Source organism: Epinephelus lanceolatus, chromosome 17 (assembly GCF_041903045.1).
Source record: "Epinephelus lanceolatus isolate andai-2023 chromosome 17, ASM4190304v1, whole genome shotgun sequence".
NCBI lineage: Eukaryota > Metazoa > Chordata > Actinopteri > Perciformes > Serranidae > Epinephelus > Epinephelus lanceolatus.
The window spans coordinates 615,001-639,093 of record NC_135750.1 but is presented as its reverse complement, the minus strand read 5'-3'; the positions used below and the strand labels follow the sequence as shown (position 1 = coordinate 639,093).

Below are 24,093 nucleotides of genomic sequence, written 5' to 3'. Positions count from 1 at the left end.
CGTCATGACTGGGCTGCATTTCTGTCAGCCATCAACAGCTGATTGGCCAGTGGGTGGTGCTTTTTATAGGATCAGATTCAACCCTGAACTTACCCTGCTCCGGAGCAGGATAGCCGTTCAGAGTAAGTTACCATGGTGATCTACCCCGATAAGAACTGAACCGGCTTCGTGAGACCGAAAACCCAGAGTTAACCCTGAAGTTACCTCGCTGAGACATTAATCCTGCTTCCTGATACAGGCCCCTGGATCAGGACCAGTTTGTGTTCAGCATATCAATAACACACTCAGTGCACTATGTTGGCAACTTGTCTGTGTTGATTCTATGTATGTATGTGAATATTGCAGCTGTTTGCACTATACTGCCCAAGATGCATTTCCCTTGCAGGACAATAAAGTTTATCTTATCTTACCTTAAATTAATAACGCATCATCATCCTCACTGTGACCTCGTCACATGACTACGTTTGGTCATTAACATATGACGTCCAAGGTACCCTGGGTGTGTTGGTTGTTGACGTTCTGGGACGCCGTGTCAACTTCAGCCTGTTACATGCATTGTCTGTTTTCAAAATACACTTCTGTTTTCACAGGAAAAAACAGAAGTTGAAAAAATCCCCGTAGGGCCAGATCTACTAAGATCCCAATTTGCGTGTACTAATTTGCATGCGCAATCTAGACTTTTGCGTGTGGGGCTGAACCGCAGTTTGCGGGTGATTTACTAAGAGTGACTGCATAAATGACAAGAAGTGCAGACGTGTTGGAGACACCCTATTTAAATGAAGGTTTTGCGTGTTTTATGGTTTGCAGCATGGCAAGTTCGGAGAGAAAGTGCAAAGTGAAATTCGACCCTATGGAATTAGAGGTGTTGGTAGATGAGGCCAATCAACACTTAAATGAGCTACAGCAAAGAAACCTGACTGTCTCACAAAGGAACGCTATATGGGAAGAAATCTGTGACCAACAGCCAGAGACCGGAGAGGGACGAGAGGTGAGTTCCACCTGTGTAAAAGGAAACACAAATAGAGCTTAGAGCTATAGCCTGATATATTTTGTGACTGAAACAATTTAATATGATGTTGCATGGCTTAACATAATTAGACGTTAATGAGACTGAGTGTTTTGTTTGATAATCATGTTTGGAATCTAGAAAGTGATTTCAATCATCTTTTTTTCAATAAATGTCGGCGTTCTCCTCCGGCATGGCGTTATGCTCCAGCCCATGTTGCTTGGCGATGTTATGTAGCATGCAGCAGGTCACTACAATCTGGGCCACTTTTTCTGGCCTGTACAGCAGTGCTCCTCCAGTGCGGTCCAAACAACAGAACCCGCTCTGCAGGATTCCAAAGGTGCGCTCCACAATATTCCGTGTGCGGATATGGGCCTCGTTTTACCTTCTCTCTCCGGCAGTGGTCGGGTTGAGAACAGGTGTCAGGAGGAAGGGGTGTAGGAGGTATGCACTATCACCTTAAAAACATATGAATCAATATGAAACACACTCTTATTTTTGATGTAATTATTTTACAAAGGATTTTACAAATTGACTCACCTACAAGCCAGCCATCTAAAAACTCGCCATCTCGCAACTTGGAAAACAGAAAACTGTTTCTCAGAATAAAAGAATACTACTGACCCGGGTCAGTTCCAAGATGGTAATGCTGGATAGGCGATATGTTTTAATGATTGTTTCCTCATTCATTCCAAAATGTTCACACAAGGGTAAAAACTGTGTTCTCTGCATCTTATTTCATCGTTTCGATGTCTCCTTCTTGCAACAATAACCGCAGCCGCGTGCAATTACGCATGCAAACCGTTTGCACCTCCCTTTGACACATGTTAAATATAGATGCAGTTTCTATGAGCAAAGCTGCTTTCAGGTTTGATAAATCACTTTGCGTGTGCTAAATTAATATATTTACATGTTCTCCTCCCAGCACACGCACAATTGCGTGTAAATGCCCCATATTGCATATTCATTGCAGCAAACGTACTAACTGGATGCAGATGTGCTATTTTGCAGCTTTGAAAGATGCAACCCTTAGTGCGCACTGTTAGTAAATCAGTTTGTACATTTTTTTGCGTGTGCAATGAGTTTGCACATGTTTTTATACACGCACACCTTTAGTAGATCCGGCCCATGATGTATGAAAGATGTCGAATCTGTCACTTTGCTTCTGCAGCTACATTTAATGAAATAACAAAGATTTTCCTACATTTTGACCTAAAATGTAGGAAAATGTGTCTCTTTACCAAATAAAGAGTGAGAATTGTGTGAATAAGAGTAAGTTTAAAAGAACTTTACAAGCACTAGCTCTAAAAGTTGAATAACACTCATGATGTATGAAAGATGTGAAATATCGAGTTTAAAGTTTGTTGTAAAGCTGATGTTAAACTGAACTGCTGGATTTAATATATGAAAGATTTGAGCTCTGTCAGTTTGCTTCCACAGCTACATTGTATGAAATAGCATCGATGTTTTAGATTAAAAATTATAATTTTAAAGCTCCTCTCCACTCTAGCTCTGAACTTTCTCTCCTGTACCCACTAATGGAAAAATCCAAGAAGGACACTTTTACTGAGCTTCAAAAAAGCATGAATATCTAAAAAGTTTAGGTGAATCAGAAATAAATCAGAGATGTGGAACATTTCAACATGGAATATTTGGTGGATAAACTAAACTGCTGACTGTAGAAGCTGAATAATGTATAAAAGATGTGGAACACTGTAAGGCTTGAATGGAGCTTGTAGCTGAAAGTATGAATAAGAAGAGAAGTCTCTGAAATCTCTGAAATACTTTCTACCTGCAGTCAAAGGTTGCCAGGGTGACGGCAGCTGTTTCTCAGTCAAAAACTGTGATGTCAAAAATGAGATGACAGGAACAGGTGTGACGCCCCTCCCTATGTCTTTGAGAATAGGCTCGTTGGAGATTAACTGCGCCTCGCCTGAAAAGTAGACGAGAGCAGGCGGCCACAGCGGGGGGCGGTGACAAAAAGCTGCGGTGAAGTCGGACAGTTTCCTGACAGTTTCCAGCAGCCTTCAGTCCGTACAGGAAGTCACAGACACACTAACATCCTGTCTGGAATGATGTCAATTCATTAAAAAAGTGATCAGACCCATATATCAGTTTGTTTTCACCATCAGTCACACAACATGTTTTCTGTTCACAGAATAAACCTTCAGATCAGACAAATACAATCTTAATCTCTAAAATTCAACAAAAATTAGTAGTTTATCTAAACGTCATCTTGTTGAGTCGACATCTGAACCAATCAGCTGTTAGATCAGGTGAGAGCCAGGCGGTGCAGTCAGTGGAGAGCAACTGCAGCGCCTGGCTCTAAAAACTGCAGCCGTCTCGCTCTCGCCATTTTATCACCGTCCACTTTTTCTATATGTCAGAGCAAGTCAGGATGAAGTTGGATACAAAACTAACCGGCATGCATTGTGCGCCGATCGCCGGTGATTGAATCTGCGCAGGCCTGGCTCATCTCCAACGAACCTAATGTTTCAGCCAGTCTCATCAGGCAGCTGGCTGACATGGGAGGGTCGTTACCTTGATTAGGCTCACCTGGGCCTCCAAGCTATAAAAGCTGCCTAATCTGTTCACCTGGTCTCTCCCTTCCTTTCAGCTGACATCCACTGAGCAGCTTTGGTTTTGGTTTGCACCTCCAACACCTCCACAGAACACCTGACACTCACCCATGCATTGCTTTCATGACTGACTTTGCTGATCTACACACTCCATTGATTATTTAAGTTAATTTTAGTTTAATAAATTTGGCTTGCTTTAAGTAAATCTTTTGTATGGACTCCCTTCTTGTCACATACTCTGAGCCAGTTTGTGACACAGGTTAGAAAACTGGCACTTCATGCTTTTCTCCATTTTTTTTTTTTTTAACCTTTATTTAACCAGGTAAAAGACCCACTGAGATCGAGATCTCTATTACAAGGGGGACCTGGCCAAGAGGTCAGCAGCCCACGTCACAATAAATAACAGACAGGCAATAAACAATATGATAGAGCAGCCAATAACTAAGGTCAAAGGTTGACATTTAAAGTGCAGCAGTGGAAGTCACAATAACAATTTTAAAAACATAAGCACTGTTCCAAGATCTCGCAATGTCTGTCAGTCAAGAGAGAGCGAAAGTTCTCCAATGGAATAAGCTCCGACATTTTTAAATCAGACTGGAGGGTATTCCACGCTGATGGGGCAGCAAATCTGAAAGCTCTTTTCCCCTGTTCAGTCCTGACACTGGGGACAATCAGGTGAATGATATCACCAGAGCATAAGGCGTAGCGGCTTTTAGTTCTTTGCAGAAGTGTACACAAGTACGTTGGAACTAGGCCAAGAAGAGCTTTATAAATGAGAGTCAACCAGTGTATGTACCGGCGGACACTCAGAGATGGCCATCCAGACTTGGCATAGAGTTCACAGTGATGGGTGAGTCTGCTACAGCCAGTGACAAATCTCAGCGCACAGTGATAAACGGTGTTCAAGGACTGTAAACATTTAGCTGAAGCTGTCATGTACAGAACATCACCATAATCAAGCAGAGGTAAAAAAGTTGCAGAAACAAGATATTTGCGAGCTCGGAGAGAGAAGCAGGATTTGTTTCTATAATAGAAACCAATTTTAACCCTGAGCTTGGTGATCAAACTAACAATATGCACTTTGAATGAAAGCTCATGATCAATAAGAAAACCCAAGTACTTGTAATTTGAGACAAGTTCAATGGGAACACCTCGTGAGGTTAAGATTGAGGGGATGTTCCCTGGTAATTCACCAGATCTAGAAAACACCATCAGTTTGGTTTTTTGTGCATTTAAAACTAATTTAAGATTTTGCAATCGAGATTGAACAACATTAAAAGCAGATTGTAAAAACTCAAGAGCCTGCACAATTGAGGGTGACCAACAATAGATGACAGTGTCACCTGCATAAAAATGGTAAGAGGCATTTGACAGGTTATCACATATTTTGTTTATATAAATAGAAAATAAAATAGGCCCCAAGACTGAACCTTGGGGCACACCTTTGGAGACCTCAGAAAATGACGAGGTGGAACCAGCCATCTGAACACACTGGGTTCTATCAGACAAATAATTGGCAAACCACAAGGCTGTATTTTTAGACAGGCCAATCTGATATAGCATGTTCATCAGTAAACCGTGATCTACTGTGTCAAATGCCTTTGACAAGTCAATGAAAAGTGCAACACAGTATTTCTTGCAGTCCAAAGCATAGTTAAAGTCATTCAGAACCTTAAGAGTGGCTGTGACTGTGCTGTGTTGCTTTCTGAAACCAGATTGGAAAGTTGATAAAATATTATTTGCTTCAAGAAAATCTTTGAGCTGATCACTGACCAGTCGTTCGAACACTTTGGAGAGCACACAAAGTTTGGATATCGGGCGATAATTACTTACATCCGAAGGTTCCCCCCCTTTTAACAGGGGAAGAACAAAAGCTGACTTCCAGATTTTTGGAATTTTACTAGTGGTAAAGCTCAAATTAAAAATGTGCGAAAGAGGCTCAGCAATGAAATTTGCAGACAATTTGAGAAAGAACGGGTCCAGTTTGTCAGGACCCACTCCTTTTTTAGCGTCCAGTTTGGACAAAACTCTCTGCACATCAGAGGCAGACACAGGAGTAAAATAAAAACAATTTGCACTACTATTTGCAACCTGAGCATCCATAATTGAGACAGGCTTAACGAATTCGGGATTTACAGTGTCAAATAAATAACCAGCAGAAATAAAGTGTTCGTTAAACCAGTTCAACATGTCAGATTTTTCAGTCAGAGTACATGAACCTTTCATCAAAAAATTTGGGATTTCAGTTGATGATCCAAGACCAGAACTCTTCACAACTTTCCAAAATTTCTTGGGGTCGTTCAGGTTTTTGGTTGTTTCAGAGAGGTAAAACTCTGACTTGGCCTTCTTAATAAACGATGTACATTTATTGCGAAGCTGCCTGAAGGAGAGCCAATCGGCCTCATTTTTAGTTTTTCTTGCCTTGGCCCGGGCAGTATCTCTTGTCTTAAGCAAATGACCAATTTCTGGACAGAACCAGGGGTTATTTCGTCCCTTAACACGAAATTTGCGTAGGGGTGCATGTTTATCAATTAATCTCAGAAATTCATCATAGAAGTATTTCCAAGCAAGTTCAACGTCATCAAAGTCATCAAAGAGCGAAACTCCATAAGCGTCTAGTCTCAGTTTCAGTGGGAGCCAATCGAGCACATTTGAGTGTGGAAAACATGAAATATTTCAGTATGAATTCTGGAGGAGAGCGCACTAATTCTTCTGGTGAAAAGCTGAATGATTTGATGTTTGAATGTTGAAAAATGTGGAAGGAGCTGAGTGCCAGATGTGGGGATGAGTACGTAGACTGAGATCAAGACTGCAGCTGGAGTTACAAAGGGCTCCGTGCCCAGCGACTGGGTTGTCAGGATTACTTTAGGACTCTTTTCTTTCTTTCTTTTTTTAAGATGTTTTTATGGGCTTTTTTCTCCTTTAATGGAAAGGACAGTGTGTAACGGAGAGATCGAGAGAGTGGGGAGTGACATGCAACAAAGGGCTGCAGGCCGGAATCAAAGCCGCGGCTGCTGCAGCAAGGAAGGTGCCTCTGTACATGGGGCGCCGGCACTAACCACTACATACCGACGCCCCTACTTTAGGATTCTTTAGGAAGCAGCAGTGAGCGGGATTAAATGTCTTTACTTGTGTCTCTAATCACTGGATACTGAATAAGAATAACCACAACAATGCAATCAGCAGTATTCTCAAAACACAAGCAATCGAGCAATACATCATCATCCTCATCATCATCATCATCTGGTAGATGCACAAACCTCAGAAGAAACTGCTCTCTTTCAGCGGACCACCACAGTCTACTTGTTTTTATTCAGTGAAAACGATAAACAGTTACAGATGATTAAAAAGGACAAACATGATAAAATGAAAAAGCTAAACTTCTGCGACTAACGTCTGTGACGAGACAAAATACAAGCAATCACAAACTAAAGTAGAAAGAATAAAACCTCTGTGTGAGAAGAGGAGCCGTGTCTATCTCAGTCTAACATCACTAACCACTTCCTCTGTCGTCTCATGCATCACAGCTGAGGGGTGGTTTCCAAAAAACTGAACTGCAGGTGAAACATCTTCATATATGGTCAAAGAGCGAACATGAGCACAGCATGCAAAATAATTAACTGCCAACTGGTTAAACTCAGAGGCGTCACATGACTACAGCACTAAAGGTGGAGCTTACAGACATGGTTTCACACAGTGTGAACAGGTCAAGAGTTCAAGTGAACACACAGGATGAAAAAGGGGAAGTGGAGACGTTAACGGATTCAAAGATAACCTGAGGCTCCTCAAACACAGATGCACTCAGTCTTCTTCTGTTGCATTAGTAAGAGTCCACACGAGCAACATGTGCTGGCATCATAAAACACTCTCTGACTTGAGAGTGTGTGTTTTGTGGTGGCTGGTTTAGGTACTTGAATGCACTCTGGGCTCCTGTGCGTCCTCACATATTATAAGGTTTGTTAAAAAGCTGCTGCTGAACTAAACTGATGGTTATAAAAGCTGATAAATAAAATATGCACAATGTATGAAAAACGTGGAACATATTAAGGTTTGTTGAAAAGCTGATGCTAAACTCACTGTCAGCTTTAAAAGTAAAAGAAATACACATAATGTAATAAAGATGTGAACAATTGAAAGGTTTGTTAAACTGCTGCTAAACTGATTCATGGGTTTAAAAGTTGACAAAGAGCAATAATGTTTGAATAATATGGAACATATTAACATTTTTAAAAAGCTAACGTTAAACTAGATTACTAGCTCTAAAAGTTGAATAACACTCATGGTGTATGAAAGATGTGAAATATCGGGTTTAAGGTTTCTTGTAAAGCTGATGTTAAACTGAACTGCTGGATTTAATGTCTGAAAGATTTGAGCTCCGTCAGTTTGCTTCCACAGCTACATTGTATGAAATAGCATCGATTTTTTTTCCTATTTTTAAACTAAACGTGATGTACAGTATAAAGAGCCAAGATTGTGTGAAAAACAGCAAGTTTAAGAGAATTAAAACAAATACAGCTCCTCTCCACTCTAACTGTGACGTCACCCACTCTTTCTGTGCTGTACACATTAATGTAAAAATCTGAGATGGGCAGTTTCACTGAGCTTCAAAAAGGGTTGAATATTTAAAAAGTTGAAATGGAATTAGAGGAATATGAGAGATGTGGAACATTTCAGCGTGGAATATTTGGGAAGCATTTGAGGTAGGAATATTAGATATCACAGTACTTGTCCTAATTAACACAGTAACGGAGGTTATTTTATGTTACGCTCAGAAATGATTTGAGAAGTTTCTCTAAACTGTTGCCATTAAACAGATCAGAGCTTCGGCTGCTCAGCTGATCACACACTCAACCTTCAACGTGTATGTATGGTGAACATTATTCTCTCTTTCAGCTCGAGCTCTGGCTTCAGCCTCGTATTTTTCTTTCATCATTTTTAATTCTAGCTCCAACTTCTCTCCTTCATATTTGGCCTTCAGCTCCTCGACCTCCCTCTTCCTCTTCTCCTCAGACTCTTTGAGGAGTTGTTGTTTCCTCTCCTCGATGGCTCTCTCTGCCTTCAGGTACATATCTGTGGTGTAGTGAGACCCGTTGTTGTCGCTTACCATCTTGTCGATCTTCTCCAGAAGCTCAGTGACTTGAGATGGGTTTTCCACCTCATTGTTGAAGACGTGATAACGGCCATAACATTTCTGGATGATGTCTTGGAGGTCTTTGCTCTTTGAGACAAACTCTTCGATGGTTTGTTTCTTCAGCTTGTCCCCACAAGTGAACAACACCATTGTGTATTTGGCGGCATCTTCACCAAAATGCTCTTGAATCATTCGGACTGTTTCTTTCTCCTCTTCTGTGAACCTGCCCAGCTGAACGACCACCAGGAAGGCATGAGGACCAGGAGAGGACATGCCGATGCACACCTTGATCCTTGGCAACACTTCCTCATTGGTTAATTCGGTGTCAAACAGCCCTGGGGTGTCGACGACAGCAACCTTTTTCCCTCCGACCTCTCCTCTTTCTTTCATGCAATCAGTTGTCACAGACGTTGCAGATAGGTCGGACTCAAAAGCTTGTCTGCTCAAGATGGTGTTTCCTGCTGAACTTTTCCCTGCTCCTGTCTTGCCAATCAGGACGAGCCTGAGCTCATCGGAATCTGTCGGACATAGAGACACAGGACGAAGAACAGACACAGATGTCATGGTTACATGTTGGCTGAAGAGAGGCTCGATTCATGGCTGTGCTGCTGTGGTTACTGTAGTTTAACATGTATGCTGTGTATTTAGGTGTGGCTCCTGTGAACCTCGGTCTGACATTAACCCGTCAGTCCCAACGCTGGTGTTCGTCCGCTGTTTGAGTGAAGCTAAGGCTGCTGTCAGCCCTAGAGTGGTCTCCTTTGGTCTGAATCAGGGACTCATGTTGTTCCAAAGTTGTATAATTGCCTAGAGTTGGTTGGTGTTCTCACGGCAGCATTTACAAGAGGACCAGATCAAATGCCTTGTGTGAGAAAGCTGCTCTTGATTGGTCAGAATTTCCATGTGGGAAAAATCCAGGAAGTAAAGCAAACGTTGAAGAAGAGTACACTTGCAAGATAAATGTGACACTTTGTAATGTCACAATGGAGGGACAACTACGCAGGTTGATTTTAGCGCTGCTCATCGTGGACTATATTGCTGTCATTGTTCATTTTAGTCAAAGCATACAGTTTGAAAACGAGGCGCGGCTCCAACTAGAAAACAATGTTTTGATGCATTGGATGTGCTGAATGTGCATATTAAGGCAGTACAGGAGGAGGTGCACATTAATAATCCTCCAGGACTGTAACATGCTCATGTTTAACCCAAACAATGTGTCATGTGACTGCAGTTGCTTCACATCCAGGTCGGAACACACAGCTTGGCAATTACACAACTTTGGAACAACATGAGTCCCTGATTCAGACCAAAGGAGACGACTCTGGGGCTGACAGCAGCCTGAGATGCTTTAAATCCTGAGCTGATGTTTTGCTGGGATTATTTTCAGATGTATGGTGAACATGCTTCAGCTCAGACGGCACGTGTTGGTACAGAAACATGTTACCTGTTAGTCTGCTGCGTCTGGCAGCTGGAGGAGATGCAGTGGACGGATTTGGACGCCTAAGGCTCTGTGCTTCATGCGTGGACGCCATGTCTCTCAGCTGGGACTGATTCAGAGTCAGACTGAAGGGAAGGTTCTAGAAATCATAAGAAATAAACATTTAAGTCCTAATGTTACTTTTCACATATGAACATGTTTGTATTTAAAGGCAGTGATAAAATAAATGTTTGTCCGTTTGTCTCTGAGCTGCATCTTAATACACATCTATACATAGACTCACAAACACACAATACAGGGAAAGATTTAAGTGTTTATAATCTCATAAACAAACATGACTTAACGTAAAGTTCTTTAGGTTGAGTTATCTTCATGTGACATATGTAATGTAAAGTTATGTACTTAGGGCAAAGTTACATAGGATATGTTTCAGAAAGTAAAGTCACATACTTCACATAAAGTTACAACAGTTAGGTTTTGGAAATTTAAGTTATGTACCTAAAGTAAAGTTACGTAGGTCAGGTTTGTGAAAGTAAAGTTACGTAGTTAACATAAAGTTATGTAGGATAGGTTTGTGAAAGTAAAGTTACGTAGTTAACATAAAGTTACGTAGGTCAGGTTTGTGAAAGTAAAGTTACGTAGTTAACATAAAGTTACGTAGGTCAGGTTTGTGAAAGTAAAGTTACGTAGTTAACATAAAGTTATGTAGGATAGGTTTGTGAAAGTAGAGATACGTACTTAATGTAAAGTTAGGGTTAATAATTTGGGTAATAACTTAACATGAAAATAAATACATACATAAATACATTTAATTTATTTTTCTGTTTCTGTGCATGTGTTTGATTTTTAAAATAATTTAAACATTTATTAAATAATTGATGTTTTTATTTCATCATGTATTTTATAATTAATTAGTGATAAGAATATGGGCAGATTCAGTCCTCCATATCTGAGCTACACCGTCAGTACATGTCAGCTGGTACAGAGAATATTCAGGCGGGGACGACCAGGACATCTGTCTCTGTCGTCGTCCTCCTCTCCTCTCCTCTCCTCTCCTCTCCTCTCAGTCCTCCTCCTGTACTGTTCTCCCACTATCCTCCTCTTTATTTCAGAATAAATAAACACACAAATAAATATGGTAAATAAATAGAAATAAAGTCAGACTCACCACAGACTGTGATGGATCAGCTCTGGTCTGGCTGTAATGAAGCTGTAAGCTGCAGCAGTGAGATTATATCCTGTCTGAACACGAGGTGAACGTGAGGCTGAAAGTGAAACTGAGTGTGAGTGCTGCAGGGAGGGAAACTACACCGCCATATGTCACACACAGACGGGTCAATAAACGTGTTATATTCATGTCATGCTGGACGGGTCACACACAGACGGGTCAATAAGCGTGTTACATTCATGTCATGCTGGACGGGTCACACACAGACGGGTCAATAAACGTGTTACATTCATGTCATGTTGGACGGGTCACACACAGACGGGTCAATAAACGTGTTACATTCATGTCATGTTGGACGGGTCACACACAGACGGGTCAATAAACGTGTTATATTCATGTCATGTTGGACGGGTCACACACAGACGGGTCAATAAACGTGTTACATTCATGTCATGTTGGACGGGTCACACACAGACGGGTCAATAAACGTGTTATATTCATGTCATGCTGGACGGGTCACACACAGACGGGTCAATAAACGTGTTACATTCATGTCATGCTGGACGGGTCACACACAGACGGGTCAATAAACGTGTTATATTCATATCATGCTGGACGGGTCACACACAGACGGGTCAATAAACGTGTTACATTCATGTCATGTTGGACGGGTCACACACAGATGGGTCAATAAGCGTGTTACATTCATGTCATGCTGGACGGGTCACACACAGACGGGTCAATAAACGTGTTACATTCATGTCATGTTGGACGGGTCACACACAGACGGGTCAATAAACGTGTTACATTCATGTCATGCTGGACGGGTCACACACAGACGGGTCAATAAACGTGTTACATTCATGTCATGTTGGACGGGTCACACACAGACGGGTCAATAAACGTGTTATATTCATGTCATGTTGGACGGGTCACACACAGACGGGTCAATAAACGTGTTACATTCATGTAATGTTGGACGGGTCACACACAGACGGGTCAATAAACGTGTTACATTCATGTCATGCTGGACGGGTCACACACAGACGGGTCAATAAACGTGTTACATTCATGTCATGTTGGACGGGTCACACACAGACGGGTCAATAAACGTGTTACATTCATGTCATGCTGGACGGGTCACACACAGACGGGTCAATAAACGTGTTATATTCATATCATTCTGGACGGGTCACACACAGACGGGTCAATAAACGTGTTACATTCATGTCATGTTGGACGGGTCACACACAGACGGGTCAATAAGCGTGTTACATTCATGTCATGCTGGACGGGTCACACACAGACGGGTCAATAAACGTGTTACATTCATGTCATGTTGGACGGGTCACACACAGACGGGTCAATAAACGTGTTACATTCATGTCATGTTGGACGGGTCACACACAGACGGGTCAATAAGCGTGTTACATTCATGTCATGCTGGACGGGTCACACACAGACGGGTCAATAAACGTGTTACATTCATGTCATGTTGGACGGGTCACACACAGACGGGTCAATAAGCGTGTTACATTCATGTCATGCTGGACGGGTCACACACAGACGGGTCAATAAACGTGTTACATTCATGTCATGTTGGACGGGTCACACACAGACGGGTCAATAAACGTGTTATATTCATGTCATGTTGGACGGGTCACACACAGACGGGTCAATAAACGTGTTACATTCATGTCATGCTGGACGGGTCACACACAGACGGGTCAATAAACGTGTTACATTCATGTCATGCTGGACGGGTCACACACAGACGGGTCAATAAACGTGTTACATTCATGTCATGCTGGACGGGTCACACACAGACGGGTCAATAAACGTGTTATATTCATATCATGTTGGACGGGTCACACACAGACGGGTCAATAAACGTGTTACATTCATGTCATGTTGGACGGGTCACACACAGACGGGTCAATAAACGTGTTATATTCATGTCATGTTGGACGGGTCACACACAGACGGGTCAATAAACGTGTTACATTCATGTCATGCTGGACGGGTCACACACAGACGGGTCAATAAACGTGTTACATTCATATCATGCTGGACGGGTCACACACAGACGGGTCAATAAACGTGTTACATTCATGTCATGCTGGACGGGTCACACACAGACGGGTCAATAAACGTGTTACATTCATGTCATGTTGGACGGGTCACACACAGACGGGTCAATAAACGTGTTATATTCATGTCATGCTGGACGGGTCACACACAGACGGGTCAATAAACATGTTATCGTCATACATAATTAATTTTAATCGACTTAATTTTTTTTAAATAAAACTTTTTGAATTTTTATCAATGCAAATGTTTTTCGTTTTCACTGACTTAAAACTTTTTGAATTTTTGTTGACTTAAAATGTTTTGTATTTCACTCCACTGTCAGACAAACAGACTGGACAGACTGGTTCACCTGTCCACACCTGTGTGAGTGCTGATGGCTGTCAGCTGGGACGGAGCTCAGCTGCAGTGCATGCTGGGAAACACAGTTCTTCTGAGGTTTGGAGCCTGACTCAGTGAACATGACTCAGCAGCTACAGGAAGTGTTCACACCAACAGGAAGTGACCTGCAAAAGAAGTTAAACAAACCGGTCCCGCAGCAAACATGACAGGTAGTTCACACTGATCTGAGGTCAGAGTGTCGCCGCCTCACAGGAAACACAGACGTGTCCTTACAGAGACACAAACAGAGGACATGATGGGACCGAAGACACTGCTGCTCGTCTCTCTGCTCACCGTCCTGGGTAAAAGACTTCCTGTTTCCTTTCTCAGGGTTTAAAGAGAAGTTTAGAAGATTCTCGTTTCTCACCTGGTCAGGTTTTTAATCAGCTTCTGTCCGTCCCACATAGTGGACAAAGACGGGGACAGTTTTTAGACTGAGACACAACGTTTATTTGTTTAAATAAAACTGATTTTTAGTATTTTTTATTTACATATTTCAGTTTAAGGTGAATTTATTAAAAACAGCTGTTTTAGTTTCTGAAGAAAAACTTTGTTCATGATGAAAAGAAAATTCTGCTGAGTCAAACTCCTCCGTCCCAGAGACACACACAGAGACACAGACACACACACAGACACACACAGAGACACACACAGACACACACAGAGACACACACACAGACACAGACACACACACAGACACACACACAGAGACACAGACACACACATAGACACACACACAGAGACACACACAGAGACACACACACAGACACACACACAGACACACACACAGAGACACACACAGAGACACAGACACACACAGAGACAGACAGACAGACAGACAGACAGACAGACAGACGCTGGACTGGCTCAGTCCATAGGGACTTGGGTTGGGAACTGGAGGGTCGCCTGTTCGAGTCCCCGCCCGGACCAAGTGTGGACTGGTGGCTGGAGAGGTGCCAGTTCACCTCCAGAGGGATATTCCAGAAAGCAGGTTTAGTGAAAACTCAGAGTAAGTTAACCCTGAGATGAGGGAAACTCTGAGTCAGTCACCATGGTAACAGACTCTGTGAACATAACCTGCTCGCTGACAGGTTTTCTTCAATAAACCCTGAGTGTTTCTCTGTCTCCTCCCTCTTACACGCTGTTTCATTTCCTCATTCATTCAGTCCGTGTCAAAGCTTGTATGGAAGCGCATTCATTAGCGGAGATTTACCGTCTGTCACAGTCTAAATCCTGCTGGATATTAGTTTGTTACTCAGGACTGTCTGAAGTTACTGAATTTATGCACATCAGTCATTTCTTTGGACATCAGTTTTTGTCTTTACATTCAAATAACACACAGCGAGAATTCACCCTCAGCTCAGAATCAAACCTCTGTCCTTTTTATATTTATTATTTTTATAACACTGTGCACAAGGATCAGACTGTCAGTCTGTCAGAGCAGCTCCCAAATGTTTATTGCACATAATGTGTAGGTCTAATTATTTACATTTTAAAAATGGGTATGAAGCTTTAGACACGTAGTATCAATGACTAATGATCTCTGTCACTGATGTCATTGGTCGCACTGATGGAACATAATTCCTATAGCCTAATATTGGGGATTATATGTTCATATTTCTGAGTGAGCAATGGTGCAGCATTTCACTGTCTTTAAATTTACTACATTTGTAGCTGAAATAAAGTCACTGAATGCTGTTGAGTCAAGATACAAATAGATGTGCAACATTTTAAAATCTACTGTATTTTAACCTCAACGTCTTTTCAAGTGCAAATCACCAAACATGTTATTACTGGGTCAGACTGTGAGTTTACAGTCATGTCTTTATGTCTTTGATCTATAGCCTAGCCTATATGTTTTAAATCTTCTGCCTCCTGTGTTTTTCCCCATCAGATTAAATCTCAACAAATATATTATTATATATTATTAATATAATGTATCTACAGCCTGATACACAGTCAGATTCCACCACTTTATCTTCATTAAGGAAATGTAAGTCTGATAAATGATGAGTAAACTTTTTTATTAACTTTATGGTTAACTTATTGACACTTTCCTCGCTCTGACTCAGGCTCTTCTTTTAAAGATAAACGTGCACCGTCTGCTACACATGCATTAATATCTCTACATCCACTGGATTAAAATGGAGGCCTGTCTTTTATTTACCTGTTGCCATGGTGAATCGTGGAGTCGGAGCTCCATTGATGATGGCTTTTTATTGTCGGCTTAACTCAGAGTGAACATACTCAGAGCTGACTGAACTAACTCAAATCAGCTGTTCTGGAACCAGTAACTCAGAGTTTCCCATCTCAGAGTAAATCAACTCAGAGTTCAGGGTTAGACTCAGAGTTTGTTGAACCTCCTACCTGGAATACCCCTCTGGGCACTACCGAGGTGCCCTTGAGCAGGCGCCTCACTCTGACATCTCTCCACTTTGTGCATGTATAGGTCCTGTTTGTGCACGTGTGTGTCTTTCAAACCTGTGTGTAATTAACAAGCAAGAGTGAAAACACTGAATTTCCCCTCAGGGGGATTAATAAAGTAAATAAACAAACACAGCCACAGACTGTACACATGTTGGCACCTTGTTCAGGTCTCTGTCCATCTGTGTCCGTCCTCCTTTTCCTCTGCAGCTGTGACGTCGGCAGAGGGCAGCCAAGATGGCGGCCCCATGGTTGGAACATGGCGGGATATCAGTACGATGGACCTGGGCCCTCTGCAGGCCGTGGACAGCGCCGTCTCCTTCTACAACAACATGTCAAATGACATCTTCCTCTTCAAACCCCTCAGCATCACCAGAGCACAGATGAAGGTACGACACAGGAAACGCATCATTTCTGTGGGGTCAAAGGTCAAAGGCGGGTCAACCTAAAATACTCTTACATGATGTCACAGGCTGAATCTGACACGAGGAGATGTGAAGGATTTACAGGAGACAAAAATACTGTATTTCAGGTCGTTGAGGGAGCTCTGTACGCCGTGGATTTGGACATGACCCGAACCGTCTGCCGTAAACGAGACAACAACAGAGATCTGTCCAACTGTGACGTTCAGCCTGAAGGTGACGACCTGCACCAGGTGACTCAGCAGGATGGATGGGGACAGTTTGACTCTTTGCTTCTCAGTTAGATGACATCACGTGCTGGACTACTTCCTGGAGTCTTGTTAAACCACAACACGTCTGTGACGCTGTGTTCAGAGGGTTTGTGGTTAAAATTCTACTTCCTGTTGTGTCTTTCAGACGTTTCAGTGTCACACGGAGGTCTGGGTGATTCCCTGGGAGAACAAGACCATGGTCAGACAATTCACCTGTTCATCCTGAAACCACGGGCTGCGTCCCACCTTCATCCTCCATCATCCTCACCTGCTGCTCTCCGCCTCCGCTCACCTGTCAAACTCAACTCTGCACTGAAAAATAAAACCAACATTTTTAACTGAACTTTTCCTGCAGATTTATTTCCTGTACAGAAACACTCAGTGATGCAGTGAAGAAGAAACTGTGTCCTCTTTAATCTGTGGTTGTGTTGAGTGCAGACGCCACCTGCTGGTCACAATCATGAACAGCAGCCACGTGTCTGGTGTGTTCAAACTGTCACAGAAATGTTTATTAGGAAAGAGCTAACAGCTCATAACATCTGAGATCATCGCAAGAACTTTGACTTTAACCTGCAGATGAACTGTGACGTCACTGAGGTAAAGAGGAAAACAAACAGGTGTTACAAAGGTTAAAGAAATATTTAGAGAACAAATGAACAGATTTCATGATTCATTTGTTTTTATTGAAAGGAAGCTGAAAAGCTGCAGAACAGGTTCAAACACAACTGAAGGAAAAGAGTTGACAGAGAGAAATCAGTCCGTCGTCAGCGACGAGCCAGGAAGCTAAAAATACACATCAAAACTACTGTGAAAGAAACGTGTTTCTGCCGTCACGTTTTAAATGTTTAAAACAGAGTTAAACATCTTCGTGCAAATAAAGATCCTGGTCACAGATTTAAATTTGAACATTTGGCACCTCATTTCAAAAACAATGAAAATGTCAAAACAACAAACACGATCAGAAAAATTCGTTTCTCAAAGTAAAGCAGCTGAATCATCAGTGAGCTCTGCTAGCTGTGTTAGCTAACGCTAGCAGCCAGAAACAAACAGCTATGATTTATTGTCCGTTAACTGTCCGATAATTTAAACAGAGGACACGTTATCCCGCCGTGGTCCTTTTAAAATGAGCAGTGGTTGAATTGGGGGTTGATACACAGATGCTAGCTAGTGCTAGCACTGCTAGCTAGTTGAAATGTTGACTCTTCCCACTGCTGTTAAGTGATTGGCTGAATTAAAAACTGGTAAGGTTTTGACTGACAGGAGACTGTGACTGACAGATACCCCGTCTTCTCGGGCTTGCGCATGTGCATGTCTCATACAGTGGCTCTGAAACTCTGCAGGGGGACGATGTTGGTAAAGTCGTGTTGGGCGTGATGACGTTCTGTAGTCTCATTTAGACACCGGTTAAAAACACATTAAGCTGTAAACTGACAGTGGGGTCTCAGCTGGTGTTAACCACAGTCCTTATTTCACACATCTCCAAAAACACACTGACTTTGAGACAAGGAAACAGGAAGTGCTAACATGCTAACTCATTCCTGCAGGGCTCTATCACCATGCTAACTTTCCAACATGCTAAAATTTATACATAACACCTTCTGACTTGTGATTAGCTTTTACACCCAAGTTGTTTTTACAACTCAGAATCTATCTTTGACTTGGTGTTCATTAATAAAGAAATTTCAGGAAAACCGAACAAACATGGGCGCTTTACGTCAACCAAAAGTGTCATTCAAAGTAATAAAACTCAGGCTTAATATTTCTGTCGCTGCTTTACAAACAGTCGAGGGTGAACACACAGCATGATGTTATGACAGCCTGACAGTTTTTACTGTTTTTTTTATAATGATAAAATTATTTCTTTTACTACAGGCACAAACTTTGATGCTATCTGTTGGCTCAGGCTAGCTAACATACTACGGTGAGAAATGGCAGCTAGTAGCAGTAACAGTGCTATCCAAGCCAGTTAGCTCTGTAGGTTAGCGCAGACTGGGAGCCCAAAACATTAACAGGTAAACAAACACTGATGTTGGAAGTTCATCCTGTCTGCCTGCAGGTTTATGGCTAGGAGCAGCTAGTTAGCGCTACAATGACCAAGCTAGCAAGCTAACCTACTGGTGAATCAGCCAAATAGCTTGTGAGCGAGTTAATTAGCTTAAGCTATCTTTTTTTTTTGGCTGGTTGGTGTGGGAATTTTTCTTTTAACCAGGTGAGCGTTATTTTAGGGCCCGAAATTGTTTGCCGAACACAACCCGAGTTTCAGTGCTAATAGACCCTTTAACTGTTAGTAAACAGTGTGACGTTTTTTGATGGGCAAGGCTTAGATGGAGCCAGAGCAGTTCTCCACAGACATTAGCTAACGCTAGCACTAGCTAACAACTTCTGTTGTCTTGTTTTAGACGATGGAGGAAGGATGTGAGTGGTGCGTTCAGAAACACTCATTCTGAGTGTGGGAGCGCACTCTGACACAAACTGGAAGTGAACGTTAGCTAATGTGCTAAAGAGCTAATATTATGGGGAAATCCAATATTTGTTTTGCTATGGAAGCTAACGTTAGCTAATGTGCTAAAAAGTTAGCGTTGCAGAGAAATCCAATCTTCCTCTTAATCCCTCCCCAGTTTCTGATGAGGTGGACATGATAACCCTTAATACACATAACCTTATTCATCCCTACAACAGGAAATACTTTTTCCCTAACCTGATATGAAGTGTGCGCTGCACATGTGAGCATTTTTGATGATGGCCTCCGTCCAGTCCTTTGGTCTTATCACATTTAACCATAGTTGTCTTTGTTTTTGTTGACGGGCAGTGGCGGCTGGTTTTGAGCCATGACTCCTTCTATTCTGGCTCCCAATAACACAACAAGACAAACACATTTTAACACTCCTGTGGAGCCTACAGCCCTGTGGGGGAGAGGCAGCTGCACCTCCAGCTGATAACATGATGTCACTGTGATGTCATCGTGATGTCAGCCCTGAAAGGGTCGATACCAAAACTTTTTTTATTCCTCACTCATGTTTTCCCACCAACACATTTTATTTATTGAACCAAATCAGCTGTTAAATGTCTGACGAGACGCCAAGCGAAAACCAAAACTGGATAAATTAAGATTTAAATCAGGAAGTCAACAAAATCATGTTTCGGAAATTTGATGTCAATTATCAGAACCTGATTTTAAACTCTGAGCTACAGACACATTTAGTACCAAAGAAGATATAAAATTTCTATACCCAGCCTGATCACGCTCCATGATGTCTGCAAAACGAAAAAGTCTAACACAAACATGATGTCAGACTGTCACTATGGTTACCAGGCTGTCCTGTCGGCAGCGTCCCTTGGGTTCACCTTCTGGAGACACAGTGTTTGAATTTCAGGGTAATCTCTCATGTGTGTCGAGAACTTTCACTCTGGAACAAAATCCCAGACTGACCGCCGCCCGAGTCTGACAACACACCTGTGACAGGTTTTCATTTACCTCCTGGTGCATCATGACATCACTGTTAAAGAAGAACACCACGTCGCGGTTTCAGACTTCTTACTAAGTCACACATGTCCGTCTGTACATCCATCAGTCAATTGGTCTTTATTGTCTTTAGACCTTGCGCAGGTCAAGTTTGGCGATGTACGGTGAGCGGAAGGAGCCCATGTACAGGCTCCCATCATGCTCGTGGACTTCACTGACGTAAGCCACCACCAGGCCGTTGGGGTCGTGGAAGCTCCGTGTGCAGACGCCACCTTCATGGAGCTCCGCCACCAGGCTGTACCGAGGGACGAACTTCACCAGGACGTCCTGACTGAAGAGCTGCAGAGGAGGGAGGAGGGAAGGAAGGAAGGAAATAGGAAGCCAGGATAAAGGTTACAAAGACGGAAAGAAAGTTATTACATCACAGGATCTGAAAATCAAACTCTGCAGAACCTTCTTGGTTTGTTCAGATTTCCTGGTCTGAAAAGTGTCGGATGTAAAAACTGCAGGACTCCTGGAAAACATTTACAGCCTCTCAAAGCTCCGCCTCCACGAGACAACAGACAGCCAATCAGACGACAGGACATTCAAGACTGTTGTTTCTTATGATGAACACAGTTACCGTCTCTACAAGGACACATGCAGGTTATGACACCTGCGGGTCACTATTGTTTTTAACAGGGCACCTGAGAATTTTTAATGTCTCTACGAGGACACCTGTTAGCCATTATGGTCCCTACGAGAACACCTGCAGGTCGTTATCGTCCCTACGAGGACACCTACAGGTTATGATCGTCTCTACAAAGACACCTGCGGGTCACTATTGTTTTTAATGGGGCACCTGAGAATTTTTAATGTCACTAAGAGGACACCCACGAGGACACCTACAGGTTGTTATCGTCTCTACGAGGACACCTGTTAGTCATTATGGTCCCTACGCGGACACCTACAGGTTGTTATTGTCTCTTTGAACATAGCTCATCTACACTGATCGGTGCTTCACACTGATTGGCTGATCTGGAGACCAGCGTCTCCTGAACTAAGACATAAAAACTTTCTGGGTCCTGAAAGTTTCCCTGAAGGTCCAGGAGCAGCTGGACCTGGACCTGGTCTGTCTCTGTCTCTGTGTCTTTTCACCTTGAAGATGAGTTTCTTGATCCAGGGTCTCTGGGACAGGAAGTCCAGCATGGAGAAGCCGGGGTTGGGCCGCACCGCCGACATGGCCACCCAGTAACCTCCGGTCGAGCTCGGGCGGATGTTGTCAGGGAAACCGGGCAGGTTGTCGATGAACGTGTCCATCCCACCTTTATTCAGACCGGCAACGTGGACTCTGATACAGAAACACAAAGACGTGTCCTCTGAGACAAAGAGTGAGGACACAACAGTTCCAGTCTGTCCTCACACAGTCTGACTGGTGACCAGAAATAATATTAAATAATATAAAATATGTCATCAGCAGTTTAAAAGTGCTTCATGGTGGAACTGTTTATTTTATATTGAGTGTATTTATCAACCAACTCTTTACTTTGTCTAATTTTATTTATATTGTATTTAACAAATCACCTTTCATCTTCTTTTGTTTGTATTTTACTATTTTCTTAAATGTTATTTTATCTGGAACTTATTTGTTGATTTATTTCTCTGTATAAACAGATAATAAAAACAACACAGTTAAACAGCTGTAATAATGTCCTCATATCTGTTTACACCTACGCTGATGTGTTTTATATAAACCAGGTATATATAGTGAACACAGAGCCTGGACAGGTCGGGGTTAAATAATAAAACATATTTATACAGTCAAACAGTTCAAATTGTCTCTGTCACAGCAGGTAGGATGAAAATAAGCTGACGAGTCCACTACACCTCCCACTGACCCACACACACACACACACACACACACACACACACACACACTTCATGTGGGTAGAACCAGGCCGGCAGCTCGTTTCCGTGGCAACAAAGAGAGCCGACATCTTCATCTATCACAGAGATCGTTACATAACTTTCATCATATATACTGTTGATTGACATTTGTAATATATATAACATCATGTGACCTTTAGCACATGACCACATAATTTTCATCATCTGTATACACACACACACACACACACACACACATACATATAGACAGATCAATATAGATCAGATAGATTTAAATAACCCTTTGTCAGATACTACGGAAGCGCATTGCATTCACTGGATAAAAAAAATTAGACACCTTATCTCGTAATTACGAGATCCTTATCTACACATATAGTAATTATAATTTCTATTTTTGTTTCATCATGTGAAGCAGTTTGAATCAGGCTGTAACTTGAGCTGTCACACCTGAGCTGACACACCTGAGCTGACACACCTGAGCTGTCACACCTGAGCTGACACACCTGAGCTGACACACCTGAGCTGACACACCTGAGCTGTCACACCTGAGCTGACACACCTGAGCTGTTACAACTGAGCTGTCACACCTGATCTGTCACACCTGAGCTGTCACACCTGAGCTGTTACAACTGAGCTGTCACACCTGAGCTGTCACACCTGAGCTGTCACACCTGAGCTGTCACAACTGAGCTGACACACCTGAGCTGTCACACCTGAGCTGACACACCTGAGCTGTCACACCTGAGCTGTCACACCTGAGCTGTCACACCTGAGCTGTCACACCTGAGCTGACACACCTGAGCTGTCACACCTGAGCTGTCACACCTGAGCTGTCACACCTGAGCTGTTACAACTGAGCTGTTACAACTGAGCTGTCACACCTGAGCTGTCACACCTTAGCTGACACACCTGAGCTGTTACAACTGAGCTGTCACACCTGAGCTGTTACACCTGAGCTGTTACAACTGAGCTGTCACACCTGAGCTGTTACAACTGAGCTGTCACACCTGAGCTTTCACACCTGAGCTTACAACTGAGCTGTCACACCTGAGCTTTCACACCTGAGCTGTCACACCTGAGCTGTTACAACTGAGCTGTCACACCTGAGCTTACAACTGAGCTGTCACACCTGAGCTGTCACACCTGAGCTCTTACACCTGAGCTGTCACACCTGAGCTGACACACCTGAGCTGTCACACCTGAACTGACACACCTGAGCTGTCACACCTGAGCTGACACACCTGAGCTGTCACACCTGAGCTGTTACACCTGAGCTGACACCTGCTGACTCCAGGTCACATGCTTACAATAAGCTGGTTTTGTTTCATCTGAATTTAGAAGAATACATGTGTTTATTCTTCCGACTGTTGAATTAACAGAATAATAAAACCTGGAGGCATGTGCAGACAGGTGGTTCAGTCAGGTTCAGGTGGTTAAGGATCAGGTGTGTTTACCTGCGTATCCGAGCCATGGTGGTCTCGGCCACCAGCACCGACTCCTCGTCAGGCAGTAGGTGGAGCCCGTTTGGGAATCGAAGGTTCTCCATCACCACCGTCAGCTCCCGGCTCTCCGTGTCGTACTCCAACACTCTGACAGGAAACAACACGCAACAACTCAGCAAGGCTTTTATTGTGAAACACCTACAGGAAGTGGTCAAGTTCTTCAGCAGCGATTCACAGACTGTGTCTGGAATTAAACTGTTCATTAATGCTATCATTGATTCATTATGAAAAAAATGTGATATTTAAAAAAACAAACCCACAGTGGATTCTGGACTTTTATCATGTTTAAATTAAATCAGTGAATCCGTTGATTTAATTTAAACATGATTAGAACTTGAATAATTAAATTTAAATTC

General features: G+C 42.6%; 3 protein-coding genes across 3 annotated transcripts in view; 1 reads left to right on the top strand and 2 right to left on the bottom strand.

Annotated features, from left to right (window-relative positions):
- Window positions 1-6,860: 6,860 nt before the first annotated feature.
- On the bottom strand, window positions 6,861-13,896 carry LOC117248659 (GTPase IMAP family member 9-like). Its single transcript, XM_078160966.1, has 4 exons — window positions 13,770-13,896; window positions 11,320-11,416; window positions 10,158-10,290; window positions 6,861-9,234 (listed from the first exon to the last, which is right to left on the bottom strand). Exons 3-4 carry the CDS (start codon window positions 10,243-10,245, stop codon window positions 8,417-8,419), a joined length of 906 nt encoding a protein of 301 aa, XP_078017092.1. The 5' UTR covers window positions 10,246-10,290; window positions 11,320-11,416; window positions 13,770-13,896; the 3' UTR covers window positions 6,861-8,416.
- Window position 13,897: 1 nt separating this feature from the next.
- On the top strand, window positions 13,898-17,228 carry cst7 (cystatin f). The gene is made up of 4 exons (XM_078160967.1): window positions 13,898-14,090; window positions 16,423-16,601; window positions 16,745-16,867; window positions 17,031-17,228. The coding sequence occupies exons 1-4, from the start codon at window positions 14,042-14,044 to the stop codon at window positions 17,109-17,111; spliced, it is 432 nt and encodes a 143-aa protein (XP_078017093.1). The 5' UTR covers window positions 13,898-14,041; the 3' UTR covers window positions 17,112-17,228.
- Window positions 17,229-17,546: 318 nt separating this feature from the next.
- apmap (adipocyte plasma membrane associated protein) overlaps window positions 17,547-24,093 on the bottom strand; it is a 17,666-nt gene continuing 11,119 nt past the window's right edge. Inside the window, exons 7-9 of the mRNA XM_078160963.1 lie at window positions 23,690-23,824; window positions 21,486-21,678; window positions 17,547-20,687 (exon numbers count right to left, since the gene is read on the bottom strand). Of these exons, the coding sequence (XP_078017089.1) occupies window positions 20,478-20,687; window positions 21,486-21,678; window positions 23,690-23,824 (538 nt within the window). The 3' untranslated portion in view covers window positions 17,547-20,477. The remainder of the gene's footprint in view (window positions 20,688-21,485; window positions 21,679-23,689; window positions 23,825-24,093) is intronic.